An 18,735-nucleotide genomic window follows, 5' to 3' on the forward strand; every position below is an offset into this window, starting at 1 on the left:
TGCTCATACCTGCATACAAGCTGCTGTGTGGATTCCTCGTATCACACGTTGCATTCCAGGTATGATAAAAGAGACTCCACTCTTCCACAAAAACAGGATTGGGGCCTCCATAAGCATCTGAGCTGGTTTTGGAACAATCTGTTTGCACAACACATAGGATCTAGAAAACATTCTTGTTGCAGTATTTGAGGTGACTTGACCATTGGGGATAGCCACACAATAGGAAGAATTCCTGTAAGGATCCAATCGTTTTACGTTCTTATGTGCATGGAAATGAGAGATGATGTAATGGCATTGCTTTGAAGGATTTAATTTTCAGTGCAGGGTTAAAAGTAACAGTCATGGTACGTAATGGAATTGAACCGCAGAGCTGCCTTGCAAAATTTGCCCCGAGTACTTTCCGTGCAGTATTTGACATAGCAACTAAAGGTTTATGGCTGTGAAATCTTTATATGAATTAATTTGATTTGTAAATTATAGTCTATTCCAGGAGATTTAATGTCCAGACATTTATTTGACCATTTAACCATTTAAGAATGTAATATCTTTTAGTAAAGAGTATTTCAACTTACCAGTGTTGAAAATATGTTTTTAGTAAAAGACAGTTATTCTGTATTAAAATGCAGTTCAAGACCAAAGAAGATGTTATTTAGGAGAATCGTGGACAGTCAAATTTCTACTTTTAGCCTTATGACTAAAAGGACCTGCAGGAGGGGCTGCTTAGCTCTCCCACCAGCTTTCTGCTCAGAATCTCATCACCAGCTTTTCCGTCCATGGCTGTAGGAAAGTAGTTTGGGGGAAGCAGCTTTCTCAGTTATGAGCAGAAAACTGGTGGGAAGGGACAAGGTAAAATGCTACATGATTTGATTGCTTGCTTGTACTATGTATTTGTACTATATATATAGTACTATATATTTATACTTGTACAATATAGATATAGATATAGATATATTTACATATACTTCTACTATATATATATTTGGATGTTGTATATAATGTAGAAGTGGCCCTATAAATTACAAATGGAACACCCTTTTTGGGTAGGAATCTGTGCAAAATTAAGGCAATTTTTTACACCTTAGTGGGTATTAACACAAAAATGTAAACATTTGGGTAAGAAAGAGAGCAGGCAGCAGTATGACCATATAAGACTGCTTTAGAACATTAGAACAGCCCTGCTGGATCAGGCCCAAGGCCCAGCCAGTCCAGCATCCTGTTTCCCACAGTGGCCTACAAGATGCCTCTGAGAAGCCCACAGGCAGGGGGTAAGGGCATGCCCTCTCTCCTACTGTTGCTCCCCTGCAACTGGTATTTAGCGGCATCTTGCTTTCTATTGTGTTAAATCATTGGTCCATAGAGCTCAGTGTGATCTCCACTGATGATAACTACTGCTGCAGATCTTTATATTTTGCTTTTCAACTCAAGTTCTCAGAGTGGTTTACACAGGAAAAATAAATAATAAGTCCGCGAATAAGATGGTTCCCTGTTGCCAAAGGGCTCACCGTCTAAAAAGAAACATAAAGTAGACACCAGCAACAACTGCTGGAGGGACGCTGTGCTGGGGCAGGATAGGGATGGTTGCTTTCTCTCTGCTAGATATAAGAGAGGTGCCAACTTCAAAAGGTGCCTCTTTGCTCGGTTAGCAGGAGTCACTGGCAATGGCTTTCCACATTTTCTGGTAGAGCCCAGGGAAGACGGGGATGGACTCTGGGGTCGAAAGGCATATACTCTTCCACTGAGCTATACCCTCTTCTTATACAGTTTGAGTATCCCTTATCCAAACTGCTTGGGACCAGAAGTGTTCCGGATTTCGGACTTTTCCGAATTTTGGAATATTTGCATACTGCAATGAGATATCTTGGGCATGGGATCCAAGTCTAAACACGAAAGGTTACTGTACAGTGTATTTTATTGTTTTAGGTTTTATTTACAGTCTCTAGCACCAAAGCGAGCGAGTGAGATGAGCCGTTTTGTTTTTTGTTTTGTTACAAGGCGCTCAGCCACGAGTTGGTGCTGCGGGCGCACACCGTGTTGGTTTCCGGATTTTGGAGCATTCCAGATTTCGGATGTCCAGATTAGAAATACTCAACCTGTACTATGATTTTGAGGTGTGCAAGGCATTGCTGTGTACTGAAGAGTGGAGTTGGGGTAGTAGTGGGTGTCTGTCTGTATGTGTAAGAGGGCAAATCTCATCCATGGGGCAACCTACATGTGGGACTATCTGTTCTCTTCAATAGTGATGCTTAGGTGACTGCTGGTATTTTACCCTTGTGTATCACAACCGTTACCCTTTTGTATCACAACTTTGGTACCATGGCCCTCTACATGAATTGCTCAGTAAATGCAGTGAATAAGACATGTTTTAAAACATTCTGTCTCCATCTGTTTGCTTGCACAAATGCTCAAACTGTGGCCAAAAATGTCAGAGTGTACTCCTTGTTACCTTAAGTGAATCTGCCCAAAGGAGTCACTATTACAAATCCCCAGTCACCATTGAACAGACTTGGGGGGGGGGGGGAGTTGGGATTTTTTTTAGGTCCACCATCCATTGTTACAATTTCACACATCTTGACTTCTCCCTCCTTGTTGCCATGGTTTTCCTGTCCTCTCAGGGTATGGTGCATCTAATGAATGACTCCATCACTGGGCAAAAAATCACTCTGGAACCTGCAGTACATAGTATTTCTTCTCTGGCTAAATGAATAATACTATTCACCTTGTTTCCAGGTCATTATATCCCATGATACATAGAAGTGATGTGGGCATCAAGTTATACTTTTTCTGATTCTCTGTTGCTTATGTTTTTCTTTTCGCAGTTTCATAGGAGAATTTATAAAGGAATTCCATTGCAGCTGAGAGGCGAGGTCTGGTCCTTGTTGCTTGACGTCCCTAAAATGAAAGAAGAAATGAAAGACTATTATAATGTGAGTTTCAAAGGTCAGAAGTCAGCAGTAGAATACTGAGATATCTGCGAAAAGGACAAGATAGTACAGCAAAAGGAATCAAAATTTTACTTCATTTTTACAAAATTTAGTTTTAAAGATTAATTACCTTTAGGATACATCATATCATACATTTTTTTTCTGGAAAAGAAGGAAAAAAAATCTGGTTTTGAAGACATCTCTTTAAAAATGACCCTTTCTTTTGTTCGAAATCTTAAGTGTGACTCAGCAATGACTTCCTCTTGCCCGAAATGCCTTGTCCCACCCTTAAGGGAGCCAGATTTTTGCCCATTCTGACTTGTTTGTTCCAATTTCCTGCAGCCCCACTGATCCTTGGCTCTCTTGCAATGGCGTTCTCCAGTCCTCATCCCTTAAATAACTTCTCTTCAGCATTTTAGTTCCCTGACTTTGTCAGGTCACTAAAAGATTCAAAAGGGCAAGTGTTGCCAAAAACAAGTTGGTTGCTGTCAACTTTACTCTCAGAAAGAATGGCACATTCTCATGGTTCTCTAAGGTCTTTGGGCTCTCCCAACCCCCAGGTCTCCTTCCATTTGAAAGGATACTCATTCAAACAGAGACTCCTGGTGGCCTCTTAAAACTTAGTCAGTATCTTTTTAATTGCAGCCATATATTGTGCAGGAAATCAGTGAATGATTTCCATGGCTTGTATCCTGGTTTGGAACTCCTGAGTCAGGTTTCAGGTAAAGTAAATACCCCGAGCTTGCAGGAAACAGTTGACTGGGAGAACAATGACTAACAAATACTCTTGATTGATTAGCATACACTTCCTGTGTTGACCAAATCTTCTGTAAACTAAAAGTCCAAATCTTCTTTGCAGTTGAACCTTTGCAGTTTAAAAGCTGAGATGCATCTTTTCAAATACTCCTAATTAAATACTTAAGTTCCATGGTTGTACAGGAAATGAGTACAGGGGGGGAAAGAAGGGTAAAAAACAATAAAGTTACTGGCTAATGATAAGATGTATGTGGTATTAGTAGCAAGAGAATATATGAGTGAAAGATAGATAAACAGTATAAGTGATCCAATAGGTAATGATACAAAAGACAAAATGCTGATATTAGTAGAAAGAGATTATATACATTTTGTCATTTGTATCATTACCCTTTGGGTCACTTATACTGTTTATCTATTTTTCACTAATGTATATATTCTCTTTCTGTTAATGTTGTAATAATCTTATTATCAGCCAGGTGCTTTATTGTTTTTTGTGTTTGGGACTGTGCAGGAAATGCCCCATCGGAACACAGGAAGCTGCCCTATACTGAGTCAGACCACAGGTCCATCTAGCTCAGTATTGTCTACACAGACTGGCAGCAGCTTCTCCAAGGTTGCAGGCAGTTTCCCAACTAGTAATGGCATTATCTATTGCCAGGATAATAGTGAAACCATATGATAATTTCTCTTTAGCAAAGTATGGTTTGGCCAAAGTAGACATGAAGCAGAAGATCTGTGACTGGGCCTCCTAAGGGCCTTCTTTTGTTTGTTTTTTTACTTTAAAAAGCTGCAGGACACACTTTTAATCAGACTAATGGCACTAGGAGAGAAGTAATTACACTTCCCCACCCCAGCCATTTCCCCCGATTTAAATCACACACACACACACACCAGCTGCTATTGGGCAATTCCAAGGGTAACGGAATCAGGCATGTTACCCCTTTTTCAATGACTGTAGCCATAAGCAAATTTTCAATATACCTACTGGCAAGATAATATCTCCTACTATAAGGCCATAGTTTTACAAAGCCCTGAAATATTATAGTGTCTGAAACGTGCAAAATGCATTGGTCATGGAATCAGAATTGGAATCAGAATCTGAACTGTCTATAATATTCTAAGAGTTTTGTAAAAAAAAATAAAAAAATGGCCTTGTAGTAGGAGATGTTGAAGTCATTCACACAATCAAAAACTGTGTTCTACCTGGGTTTGGGCATTGGGTATGCTCCCAATTTTTGGTTGTGTGAAAGCAAGGTAGGAGGAAAACCTGGGTAGACGTGATTGTGTGGAAGCAAGGTAGGCGGAAAAGCTACCCAGGTTTTCCTTCTACCTTGCTTCCCACACAACCGGAAAATTGGGAGCACACACAGCTCCCAAAGCTAAGTACAACACAGTTTTTGATTGTGTGAATGACTTGTTCTCTTGCTATTGGTGTACATATATTTCAGCTTGAAAAATTGTTTATCGCTTCATAATTGGGGTGGGGAGGGGATGGTAACGTGTTTTACTCCCTTACCTTTGGAATTGCCCTGTTGTCCAGCTGAGGACAAAATAAAAGTACAATACAGGTATCTGTGTTTTTCGCCAGCCAGGCTAATAAATAGCAGTGTGTGTGAGCTCTGTGTGTGTGTATGTGTGTAAAATGTTGCATTATATCAGGAAAATGGCATAGGGGAAATGACTAAGCACCCTCCTCCAGCGCCACTGCTCCAATCAAAACCTGTGCTGCCCTCAAACTTTGGAAGAGCTGAGCACATACCTCCTTTGTTGCAATTGTTTGACCTGGTGTCTCCAGCTGAAAGCAAACTTTGATTATAATGGGCCATAGACTTTTGTATTAACAAGACCCAACATCCTGCAAGCATCCTGTAAGTGCTGGCTTTTAGGTCAGACACAGGCTAACCAAGTCAGGGCCCACAAGCCTTTAATACAAAATACAATATGAAGGGATCTCAATTCAGGTCCACCCTTCACATCTCGGGTTAAGATCCAGCCAAGTTCCATTGATTTAAGTGGTAAAGATTTAAGTGTGTGAGCAACTCTCCTACTGAGATCTGTGAGTCTTAAGCAGTACTTGACTTGGGCTAGATTGCTTATTCTTTATTTATGGCTGCAGTCTTGTGCTCAGCTGTTTGTGTTCATAAGCCCTGTTGAAATAGATACAGGGGGGAAAGTTTAATGACCTACAAGCACCCTTGACCAAATTTCCAATGAGTTAACCATGGAAAACACCAAATAGAGCAGATTGAAGAAAAGCAGACAAGTCTTTAAAGGTTATGGATGCCATCTAGTGATGTGTGCAGGAAAAGGGTTGGGGAAAGCCATCATCAGGGTTTTAAAAAAATCAAGTATCTTCATTCTGAAATAAGATTTTAAAAAACTGCCTCCCTTAAAATTGTTGAGACAGGCAATCAGTGCTGCCAGCCGAAACCCTTATAGGGTTTTTTTCTATTCTATTTACCACATAATATCAGATGAAACGGTCAAGGGAATCTGCTGTGAAGCATTAGTATACAAACCTGAAGTATAATTCCTTGGAAAATGCAAGTAATAGGTACAGAGTGCTGAAATTAAACTGGGTTCTATAGACACAAAGGAAGTTGCCTTAAACTGAGTCAGACCATTGGTCCATCTAGTCCACTGTTGCCCACACTGACTGGCAGCAGCTCTCCCAGGTTTCAGGCAGGAGTCTTTCCCGGCCCTACTTGGAGATGCTGCCAGGGATGGAACCTGGGACCTTCTGCATGTAACAAAGATGCTTTGCCACTGAACTGTGACCCTAACCCTGAGAAACAAAAAATAAACACCTCCATTTGAATTTTTCAAGACATAGGAACATAGGTGGCTGCCTTACACCGAATCAGACCATTGGTCCATCTAGCTCAGTGCTGTTTACACTGACTGGCAGCAGCTCCTCAGAATTTCAGGCAGGGGTCTTTCCCAGCCCTACCTGGAGTTCCTGCCAGGGACTGAACCTGGGACCCTCTCCATGCACAGCAGATGCTCTGCTACTGAGCTACAACCCCATCATTGTGTGTGCCTGCAGATGTAAAACCAAACTATGTCCAAACGGATTCAATCGGGCAAGCCATCATTTGCAATTGACCACCAAACCTAGATCTTAAAGCACTATTTTTTAAGCTGGTTTGCAAACCATAATTTGAGCAAGCTGGCTTAGCATTACATTTAAACCAACAGGCCATGGTTTTGGATGTAGTTTGCCCTCCAAGGCCACTGTTCAAGACTGCATCCAGGGATTCTCAAGGCGGGCAGGGAAAGAGAGAAACTGCATAAAATATGTTTTGTCTGTATGGCTGGAACACAAACCATAACTTGGAGTCTAAACACAGTTAGTGCAAACTACAATTTGATGTCAAGTCTAAAGCAGTGGTTCCCAACCTTGGGTGCCCAGATGTTGTTAAACTACAACTCCCATCATCCCCAGCAACAATGGCCAAAGGCCATTCACAGAACAAGGTGAGGCTTAAGACCCTTTTTGTTGGCATCTAACTTTCTGATGTGGAGAGAAAAATGTGTCTTAGGAGGAGCATTCAGGAATGCAAACCATCCCCTGCAGCCTGAATTGGTACAGCTCAGACACAGGTTTACCACCTGTGAGTTAGAACTAGGTCATAGTCACAAACATTTATGAACTTATACTTTAGCTGTGAACTGTGTATGTAAAAAATGTTGATTTCTTTTTCCTAGACCTTAAAAACCCAAGCAAGAGGGACATCCCCAGATATCAGACAGATTGATCTTGATGTAAATCGGACATATCGGGATCACATCATGTTTAGAGACAGATATGGAGTTAAGTAAGTAAAGCTAAATCGATTCGGATCACTTGATTGCTAGTATTTTTAATTTCATGGTTCATGTTTCAGATTTTTAAAAGGCTGAGTCTGCATTCCTCAGCATTCTTACTAGGGAGTAATGAGGCTTACATCCAAGTAAGTATGTATAGGATTGCACTGTTAAACTGTGCAAAGGCTTGGCACAGCTCTGCATTCTTAAAGGGCCCCCTCCACCACCGATGCCAATTGTAGAAACAGCAATAGATATTGAGGGAGGAGTAATCCAGTCTAGGGATGTGCACAAAACAGACGTTGTGTCCTGTTTCAAGCTTGAAACCATGTTCTTCTAATCTTCTTATAATTTCACTTCTGCCTTGAATGTCCATTTCTTTAGCTACAGGGGAGTCCTTTTAGGGACTGCTGTACATGGCCCTTGTATTAGGGATATGCATGAACTGGTTTGACACTCCTTTTCTGGAGTGCCAACCTGGTTTGGAAGTCTGGCATTTGAGCTGGTTGGGAGGTGGGGGGTGGGGACAAGGAGGGTGCCCTTACCTGCCCCGCAACTCCCCCCCCAGCACTCCCCCCAAAATCGTTGTTGCGAGGCTGAAACGTACCTCCCTGCAGCCCCGTTCAGCGTCATACTGGAAATGGCTGATGCGAGTGCACACGGCATATAGGTGCACACACATCAACCATTTCTGGTAGGACGCTAACCGGGGCTGCAGGGAGGTATACTGCAGCCCCACGGCAACTATTTTGGGAAGAGCGCCGGTTGGGGGAAGCGGTGTGGCAGGTAAGGGCACCCTCCCCACCCCTTAAAGCCCCCCCCCCCCCCCAGGAGTGCATGAACCACTTCATGCACATCCCTACCTTGTATCCTTAAAGAACAGATTCTCAAAGTTTCTTTAGTAAAGGAGTCTGAATTATGATGTCAGTTTTTCCAGCGAATGCAAGTAAGAGAGAATGGAAGAGACTATTCAGAAAGCTCCTTTGCTAAGCCAAAAGGTCATATCACTTGAGACACTTCATACTGAAAATGATCAGGATGTGCTGTTATCCTTCGAAAGAGAGCTGAATTTCAAGTGTAGAAGGCTTGAGCTATAGCTTTTTAATACACAGGTAATTGCTTGTTAGTATGTGAAGGCAATTGTTTAGACTGCTGTAGTGGTCTGTGTTCCTTTTAGGGCCCAAACCTTACTGTGGTTTCCTGTCCAAATTAGCCCTGTCTTTTCGTACTGTGGGCTTGTTTTTGAAATTGGGCTTAATAGGACATTGACATTCAATCAGCACAATAAGCTCAGAAGGTCTAACTCAGTGACCTTTGGAGTTGCTTCGTTCATTCCCTGTGGTTCTAAGTGCTTTAAGATATCTGCCGTGTGTTATAAGAATGTTCAGCATTTTGCAGGGTGATACAAATGCACAAAATATGCCTTTTATACGCTGGGTGGGTTCAGATGACCCACCGAAAGTCACAAAAGTGTGCTCCACTGGTGGGCATGTCATCCTAACACGCCAGCCTCTGGTTGGTGCCCGTACTTCCCAGCATCCACCCAAGATCTGTAACTTAGGGCTGAAGTTGGGTAGAGATGGTTGGGCTGAACTCATTAAGTCTGCCCAGCAACCAGAGGTTGTGGATTCGGACAACAAATGCTGACAAGGAATATTTCTATACTGCTTTTCCACAAAAGTTCCCAGAGTGGTTTACATAGAGAAATAAAAATAAATAAAGATGACTCTCTGTCCCCAAAGGGCTCACAGTCTAAAAAGAAGCATAAGATAGACACCAGCAACAGCCACTGGAGGGATGCTCTGCTGGGGCTGGATAGGGCCAGTTGCTCTCCGCCTGCTCAATAAAAGCAATGACCACTTTAAAAAGGTGCCTCTTTACTCAGTTAGTAAGGAGCCCATCCACTGAGAACCTCTGGTTCCTGGCTTCGTGACTTTTGGTGGGTTGTCTAAACCTGCCCACAGAAGCTGGCAAAGTGTTAAACAAAGTTTCAGTAGCCTTTTTCATGTGTCTTGTCACAAACTCCGTTATAAATTTTACTTGATTAACTTTTTTGTCTCATTTTCTCTCTAGGCAACAATCTTTATTCCACGTTTTAGCTGCATATTCTGTATACAACACGGTAGGTCATAGGACACGTATAGCATATGCGGTCTGTTAACAGCTTGTTCTTAAAATAAGGTGTGACTATAGCTATGTAGGTAGAAATGCTAAAGGGCAAAATGCGGATGATGGGCTTAAACTAACGTTGATTACTATTTTTCAAGTGGGGGCCACTTTGGCAAAAAAAACCCCTTCAATGTGAGAGCCAACTGTGCTGACCCGTGCACAGTACTGCGCTTAGGAACATAGGGAGCTGCCATATACCGAGTCCGACCATTGGTCCATCTATCTCCGCATTACCTACACAGACTGGCACTGGCTTCTCCTAGGTTGTAGGCAGGAGTCTCTCTCAGCCCTCCCTTGGAGATGATGCCAGGAAGGGAACTTGGGACCTTAAGAACATAAGAACAGCCCTGCTGGATCAGGCCCAAGGCCCAACTAGTCCAGCATCCTGTTTCGCACAGTAGCCCACCAGATGCCTCTGAGAAGCCCACAGGCAGGAGTTGAGGGCGTGCCCTCTCTCCTGCCGTTACTCCCCTGCAACTGGTACTCAGAGGCATCCTGCCTTTGAGGCTGGAGGTGGCCTGTAGCCCTCCAACTAGTAGCCATTGATAGACCTCTCCTCCATGAAGTTATCCAAACCCCTCTTAAAGCCATCCAGGTTGTTGGCTGTCACCACATCCTGTGTCAGAGAGTTCCACAAGTGGATCACGTGTTGTGTGAAACAATACTTCCGTTTGTTGGTCCTAGACCTCCTGGCAATCAATTTCATGGAGTGACCCCTGGTTCTAGTGTTGTGTGAGAGGGAAAAGAATTCATCCCTCTCCACTTTCTCCACACCATGCATGACCTTATAGACCTCTATCATGTCTCCCCGCAGTCGTCTTTTTTCTAAACTAAAAAGCCCCAGCTGTTGTAGCCTTGCCTCATAAGGAAGCTGCTCTAGGCCTCTGATCATCTTGGTTGCCCTCTTCTGTACCTTCTCCAGTTCAACAATGTCCTTTTTAAGATGTGGTGACCAGAATTGTACGCAGTACTCCAAGTGTGGCCGCACCATAGTTTTGTATGAGGGCATTATAATATTAGCCGTTTTATTTTCAATCCCCTTCCAAATGATCCCTAGCATGGAATTGGCCTTTTTCACAGCTGCAACACATTGAGTCGACAATTTCAACGAACTGTCCACCATTACCCCAAGATCCCTCTCCTGGTCAGTCACCGACAGCTCAGATCCCATCAGCATATACTTGAAGTTAGGGGTTTTCGTCCCAATGTGCATCACCTTACACTTGCTAACGTTGAATTGCATTTGCCATTTTGTCGCCCACTCCCTCAGTCTGGAGAGATCGTTTTGGAGCTCCTCACAGTCCGTTTTGGATTTCACTACCCAGAAGAGTTTGATGTCATCTGCAAATTTGGCCACCTCGCTGCTTACGCCTGCGTCTAGATCATTTATGAATAAATTAAAAAGCACCCGTCCCAGTACAGATCCCTGGGGGACCCCACTTCTTACTTCCCTCCATTGCAAAAACTCTCCATTTATCCCTACCCTCTGTTTCCTGGCTTTCAACTAGTTAGCAATCCACACATGTACTTGTCCCCTTATCCCATAACCACTAAGTTTCCTCAGGAGTCTTTGATGAGGAACTTTGTCAAAAGCTTTTTGGAAGTCCAGGTATACTATGTCAACCTTGATCCACACACATGTTGATATTCTCAAAGAACTCCAAAAGGTTGGTGAGGCAAGATTTACCTTTGCAGAAGCCATGCTGGCTCACTCCCAGCAGGGCCTGTTCTTCTAGGTGCTCTTCTAGGTACCTTCTGCCTGCAAGTATGCAGATGCTCTTCCCAGGGTGGCCCCATCCCCCAGGGGGCATTTCTTGAGTGCTCACATGTAGTATCCCATTCAAATGCAAACCAGGGCAGACCCTGCTTAGCAAAGGGGACAAGTCGTGCTTGCTACCACAAGACCAACTTTTCTTAGTGCTGGGAGGGCCTTTAAGAGAGAAGGAGACTTCTCTTAAGAGCTCTAAGAGTGGGAAGGACTCCATTTCTGAGCACTCTGTGCATGCCTTCCAAGATGGTGCAGAGGTTTAGGAGGACTCCATCTCCCTCAAAGGCTCTCTCCAGCACAGAGTGAGAATGATCACCTCTGCACGGTGCCGGGGGGACTGTGCAGAGTGCAGCTTCAGTCAAAGCTTCACACTGGCCCAATAAACAATTAGGATTCCACCCTTAGGGCTGATCTGAGGCCACTGTCTGCTAGGCCTTCTAATGAGAGGACCGTATTAGCTTGTGAAAGTGTTCTTAACTCTTGACTATAAACTGCCAAAATTTTTGCAAGCTTTCCTCTGAGATCAGGAGGGTTAGAATCGTCAAACAAACAAAAAAGGGTTAAATCTCACAGGTCAGTACAACTCTGCCTGTATGCTCTCAAAGAAACCAGTGTCCAGAGGGTAAAAATGGGGACGAGGTGGGATATTAGGAGAAAATGTTAATAATTATTTCTGTGGGAAATATTTGGTTTGTTCTTCTGTTCCTTGTAAAAGTACTCTGCTATATGGTAGGATAAAAATCTAAGTAATGAGCTTGCAGTGACACAGAACTCTTCCTCAAACTAGGTGTGCAAGAGGGAATGTTTAAAAGGCAGGAAGGGGTTCTGACGAAGGGCATGGGGGTCATGATCCTTATCTACAGAGACTCGGTTTTAAGATGAAAATGGCAAAAGCTGTTGCAGACTTAGTTTGGTCAGAATATTGCCCTGTAGGGGGTGTTTCCTGTTGCACAAAGACCTGCTGAGATGGAGGAGGTGTGTTTTCTAAATTATGTACCAAACACTGGCAAGTCTCAACCTGTCCAGAATACACTCTGCATGAGTCCTTTCTGTCCAGATTCAGCACAGAGGTCAAAGCATGCAAACACACTGCTGCTTTCAGACCAAGCCACTGCGGTAATCCCTTTCTTTTCTCCAAAGGGAAAATGCCATTGATCTAAAGCCCAGAGCAATCGAGGAAGGAATATCTGGTGCCAAGACCGAGGCACGTGTGTAGCAAACCTTGGCCAGGAGCCAAAGAGCCAGACAACCATCTCTACATGCCCAAGGGGGCTCTGGGCTTATGTTTCTTGAACACCACCTTTCTTCTCCCACCAACTTAAGGCACACTGTGTTTGAAAATTGTGTGGTACTCTAGCTTGTGCTCTGGGGTCTGCTCTTCCAAGGAAGAGATTCCAACTGCCCTGCCCAGCTTCAGACTACCGGTGGAGGCTTATATTTGTATGGAAGAGCATTCAATCATGTGAGTCTCCCTAGCCCCACAATCTTAGGAACATAGGATCAAAGGAGGCTGCCATATATTGAGTCAGACCATTGGTCTATCTAGCTCAGTACTGTCCTCACAGAATGGCAGCGGCTTCTCCAAGGTTGCAAGGCCAGCTCTCCAATATAAACATCACCAGAAGGCTGTGCACTGCAAGGAGGAGAGCTGGTTTGGTGGTAGCAAGCATGAATGGTCCCCTTTGCTAAGCAGGGTCTGCCCTGGTTTACATTGGAATGGGAGACTACATGTGTGAGCACTGTATTCCCCTTAGGGGATGGGGCTGCTTTGGGAAGAGCATCTGCTTGCATTCAGAAGGTTCCAGGTTCCCTCCCTCCCTGCCTGCCATTCTAAGATATGGCTGAAAGAGAGACTCCTGCCTACAAGCTTGGAGAAGCCGCTGCCAGCCTGTGTAGACCGTGCTGAGCTAGATGGACCAGTGGTCTGGCTTGGTATATGGCCGCTTCCTATGTCCCTATGTGTATTGCCTGCTGTAAGATAAGAAATGGGGGCGAGGCTCAGTGGAAGAAGGTTCCAGGTTCAATCCCTGGAAGGAGACTCCTGGCTGATGATCTGTTCAGCTATACCAGCTGACCTCTTCCTTTTCCCTTTTGCTGCCTCCTAGTGCTGTCATTCTTCAGGCCATTGCCTCTGGGAGCTTTACAAACTCACAAGTGATCTTTGTCTATGTTTTCAGGAGGTTGGATATTGCCAGGGGATGAGCCACATCACAGCTTTACTCCTTATGTATATGAATGAAGAAGATGCCTTCTGGGCCCTGGTCAAATTGCTCTCAGGACCCAGGCATGCTATGCATGGTGAGCCATTTCTGTTCCTGTTGCAAAGGTGCCCTTCAGACAGGACCCAACACAACTGTCAGCGCTTTGAGTTTGGGACAGGGTTATTTCCCTTTTTAAAATGAGATTTATTATTATATTTTACAAAATGTGTAACAAAAAACAGATCAAGGCTATATGAACAATAATTAATCAAAAATATGTTGGTTAACACAACCAGCAATGTCCCAAGCTCTGATAACCCAATCTTGCCAATTCGGTGACGTAGAGGTTTTCTGATTTTTACTAACAATCCAGTAAGACCTATTGCCATTTCCCTATTTTAAGAATATTTTGATCATTTTACATCTACATAATATGATCAATGAATCAAAGAGTAATTTATAACTCATAATATCAGTGACATTGGTAACAGCAGCCCTATTCAGACATTAAGCTCTACTTATGTACAGGTGTCTGTACATGTTTGTGTGTGAGTGGCTGTATATGCATTCATTTTAAAATGAAGAAGCCCCCTCAAATGCAGGGTACTCATAGGAAGAGCACTGCTATATGTTTGTTGAGCATAATGTGTGAATACCATATTTACCCAAATAGAAGGCAAAACTGAATTTAAGATGATGCATTAAAAGATAGAGGCTAAATACAGATTTTACCTGCATTTGCTCAAAAGAAAGAGGAATCTGAATTTGGGAAGATTCACACCCCTCCCCCGCAATTTTTAACAGGAAAGAACTGGGGGGAAACTTCATTTTAGATTTGGCTAAATACAGTAACTCTCCATGCATACAGATCTTTATGTTTGAACGGTGTGCACAGCTTATATGTGTATTGAACATAGCATGTGACTAGCACTAAAAAAATCCAGACACTACCAGATAGTGCCAAAACATATGAAATAATAACAACAACAACAACAACAATTCGATTTCTATACCGCCCTTCCAAAAATGGCTCGGGGCGGTTTACACAGAGAAATAACAAACAAATTAAGTTAATTCCACCCATGTACTTCTCCAGCACTTACCAGCACACGCCAGATAAACATGACGTAATTTTCTGGGAGTTGAGTACCACTGAATTCATGATATTGCAAGTGTGGCCTTTTCACCTGTTCAATCGGATCCAAATTATTAGAAAGTCCCTTTTCTCCCCTCTGGTGAGAATTTTGCTTTTACATTCTGTGCCATGTAGATAGAATATGCCTATAAAAGTGGTACTGCATTTTTAGGTTGTGTGCAAAGAGCTGAGCACTCTGCACAGCCAGCCATGGCAGAGAACTGACCATGCAGCAATTTCAGGAGGCTGCTACAAATCCAGTGATCATGTGAATTGGCACCAATGTTCTGCAGAGGTTTGGAACACACCAAATAGTAGACAGGCCTCTGGCTTGCACACTTCCTTTCCCCTCTCTCCTCCCCTTCTGCATGGAGATTAGAAGCTTCCGTTCCTGATTCACACAAACCACAGTCTGCCAGTTTGGGGACAAAATGGTAAGCCACATGGATTGCCGCAGACAGTGACTGGAAGTTCCTCATCTTTGAAAGCAAGAGGAGGAGGGATTGCATGAACTTCAGAACAAAATGCACCTTCTCATGTTCGTTTTGTGTATTCGAACAGCCCATGTGAAAAATCTATACCCATGTGTACATATCTTGTCCTACTAGCTTCCGAAACCACTTCGTGCATCTGATGAAATAGGCTGTACCTCCTGGAAAATTGTGCCACAGTACATCTGTTAATCCTTTGGGTGCTATGGGGACTTCATTGTTTTTAATTGATAAGTACATGTTCTAAATGTGAAGAAGAAGCATTTTCTGGAATTTTGTTAAATTTCAATGAATTGTTTATGTTTGGGGGGGATATATTCTTAGAAGAAGATGGGGGGAGTTGCCCCCCCTTTTTTCTTTGGCAAGTTGTATTTTATTATGTTAAAGTTATGCTTAAGGTGTGTGTGTGTGTGTGTGTGTGTGTGTGTGTGTGTGTGTGTAAAATACGTAATGCTGTAATCCTAGTTTAAATAAAAGGTGTGTGTGGGGGGGGGGGTGTTTAAGTCCGTGTTCTAATTTTGGATGCCAGCCATAGATACGTGCACACAACATAAACTAGAAATGTACCTGAAAATCAATACTTCTTTTTCCTAAAGCTGTGAATATATTGTGTGATAATTTTGTTGCGATGATTTTGTGGCTGTTTACATTTCTGTTTCTTTTTCTTTCCATCCCTGCCCTTCCCCCCCCCCTTTTAGGTTTTTTTATTCCTGGTTTTCCAAAGTTGTTGAGATTTCAAGAGCATCATGACAAAATAATGAAGAAATTTTTATCTAAGCTTAAACAGCACTTTGTAAGTAAATGCCTCCACAGATGACATTGATAAAGGGTGCTATTAATTAGTAAAAGGTCAAGCGCCAGGTTAATCTATTTATGTTGGTATTCGGCAACATGTGAAGCTGCTTTATACCGAGTCAAACTATTGGTCCCATGTCGCTCAGTATTGTCTACACCAGTTGCAGGCAACGTGTGGCTCCCCAGATATTCCTGAACTACAACTCCCATAATTCCCAACCGTTATAAATTGTGGCTGGGGGTGATGGGAGTTGTAGTTCAGCAACGTATGGAGAGCCACACGCTGCCTACCACTGGCCTACACTGCCAGGCAGAGACTGTACGCCCAGCCAAAGAAGTCTTTCCCAACCCTATTATCAAAGGTCAGTTTCACTGGAATGCCAGAGGTTGAACCTGGAACTTGAATGCAATTCATGTGCTTTGCTGCTGAGTTATGGCCCCAATTGCATCCAGCCAGTTATGTACTCTTGTTTGTGAATGGACTTAACTGGAGTCTTAATTTAGAGCTTGACCCATTGAAACAGTTTAGTTTAGCTCCTTAGCGCCTTCACAGAACCCCTTCCACTTGCCAGGGTGGGTGGGGAAGTTTTAGCTTTAAAATATAGATATGCCCCTTAAGGTTGACTAAATGTGTCCTGTACAGCAGGGGTGGGCAGACCAGGATTTGCAGGATCTGCTTTTTAAAAATTTTACTAGTACCCAAAGCTCCACCAACCAGAGCCAGGTGCAAAAAAGCTCTTTTAGTTGCTGCTTAAAGTTAAACTGGGAGTTCGAAACCCTTGCTGATCTACTGCAGAGCATCCAAGGATCAACCCTCTGTCAAGCCCTGCTGCTGTACATTAACAGCTGCAGTTCTGTACACCTTCATGTACAAAAATACTATTGATTTCAGCTGGGACTTAACACGCTCCCTGCTCTGTGCAAGGTTTCAACCTCTCTCTTTTTGTATTGGAAGGTTATGAAATGTAAAGTATATTACTGTTGCAAAGGACAGCCCATTCCTGTTCGGTATCAGTTGCTTTGTGTGAACTCCCTGATCAAATATAAAATTGTTAGAGACAGGATCAACAGCAGCCTGAGGCTGCAGACTTAAGTACATTTATTGGGAAGCGGGTTTCTGCTAGAAACCAAGGGACTTCATCGCAACTAAAATGTCTGCAAGACATCGTTAATCTTCGGTATCTGTCACAAATGGTCTAAATATGCTTGCATTTATAGTGGGTGCACGTTTACAGGTGCTACTCCATGTATACCATATTGGATTCCTTCCATTGTCAAATATTAAATCTATTTATGGGTGTGGGGGTGAATGTGTAGAGATCTAGACAAAGCAAAACTTTGCTAGTGAAAACCGAAATCATCCATGGACTTGCCTCTAGGCTATAAATTGTGGTTTCCGTTTTCTCAGCAGAGTTCATACAGAGTTTGGATTGCAGGTCATTGCGGCTTATTGCTTTAATTTTAGAGGTGTTTGTCTTCCAGGGCATAAAATGTCAAACACATCCTGCCTTGATCCAGTAGGTTTCCCAGTCGGGGCACTGCAGCGTTCCATATGGCTGGTTTTAGAATGCTGCTAAAGTTGTATAGAAAGTGAACGATGACAACAACAACAACAACAACAACAATAATAATCCAACACAAATGGGGTCTCTACTCTTGCAATACCTGGCATTTCTGCATATACCTGCAGTGCAGCATTTAATAACTAGGGATATTTTTCCTGAGTTCAGCAAAATCCTCTTTATAAACGAACATAAAAAACAATCCAGAAATTACAAAAGTGACCAAACCCCCCCCCCCCCCCCCAAAACCCAACGACTGGTAGCTATTTTTGTTTAGTGTTTGAGTGATTTTTGAAACCACATATGGTCTGTATCTCGGTTTAAAGAAAGATTTGGTGCTTAAATGTATCAAACTACTTTTGCTCCTAGACCATGCCAGCTGCTAATGCAAATGGGTTTGTGTGCCATTTATCCCAGTGAGCTTGTGTGTGTCTTTATGCAAGTGGATAATTTGACTATTTTAAATAGTTCCTCGCTGGGAAATCTCAGGAGGACCTGTTGTTTGTATGCAACTACAAATGGTTGCTTGGTATTATCTCCTAGGGCTGGCCAAAGTTCCAGGCACACAGATCCACTTATTAAGCCTTTATAGGGCCTAAAACCTTTGTAGGGCAGAGAGCTGTGGCCACCACTGCCACTTTTCCCATTGTCTTCTCAGGAGACCCTGAGGGTCCCTGCCTTGTCCCTCATTTCCATTGCTCTTTCCAGCTGCACCCCATCCCCAGGCTGGGCCACTGGGCCGTTCCGGGTCTCCCCCAGTCTATGGTAGAGGCCCCTGCCTGAGGGTGCTACTTGCCTTCTTCCAATCTCAGCATATGGCAGGAAGGCCAGCATTGAGACATCTGTGTTGTACCCTCAGGGCACATGAGTACAAAGAGCTTTCTGATGGGCTTCAGAGATTTTCTTGAACTTCCAAAGAGCTGCACTCATTGAGGCTGTTCTTCCAATCAGCCAAAACTGGGCTAAGGAAGCCAAGCCCAGTCTTGGCTGATCGTACGAACCGCCGGGATCAGGCTCGATCCTGGTGGCGCTTTGGTGGCAAACCCACCTGTGGAGCCAGCCTCTTAAACAGGGTTAAGGGAGCAAGCGCTCCCTTAGCCCTGTTTTCTGGATCGTCTGCCAGCACTGGC

General features: G+C 43.4%; 1 protein-coding gene across 13 annotated transcripts in view; it reads left to right on the forward strand.

Moving 5' to 3' along the window:
• Positions 1–18,735, forward strand: part of USP6NL (USP6 N-terminal like) — a 218,658-nt gene that overhangs the window by 168,603 nt on the left and 31,320 nt on the right. For all 13 annotated transcript variants that reach the window (XM_053256548.1, XM_053256546.1, XM_053256553.1 and 10 more), the window contains 5 exons: positions 2,817–2,924; positions 7,386–7,495; positions 9,558–9,606; positions 13,599–13,719; positions 15,947–16,041. In XM_053256548.1, the coding sequence (XP_053112523.1) occupies positions 2,817–2,924; positions 7,386–7,495; positions 9,558–9,606; positions 13,599–13,719; positions 15,947–16,041 (483 nt within the window). The remainder of the gene's footprint in view (positions 1–2,816; positions 2,925–7,385; positions 7,496–9,557; positions 9,607–13,598; positions 13,720–15,946; positions 16,042–18,735) is intronic.

Source organism: Hemicordylus capensis, chromosome 5 (genome assembly GCF_027244095.1).
Source record: "Hemicordylus capensis ecotype Gifberg chromosome 5, rHemCap1.1.pri, whole genome shotgun sequence".
In the NCBI taxonomy this organism is placed as follows: Eukaryota; Metazoa; Chordata; class Lepidosauria; order Squamata; family Cordylidae; genus Hemicordylus; species Hemicordylus capensis.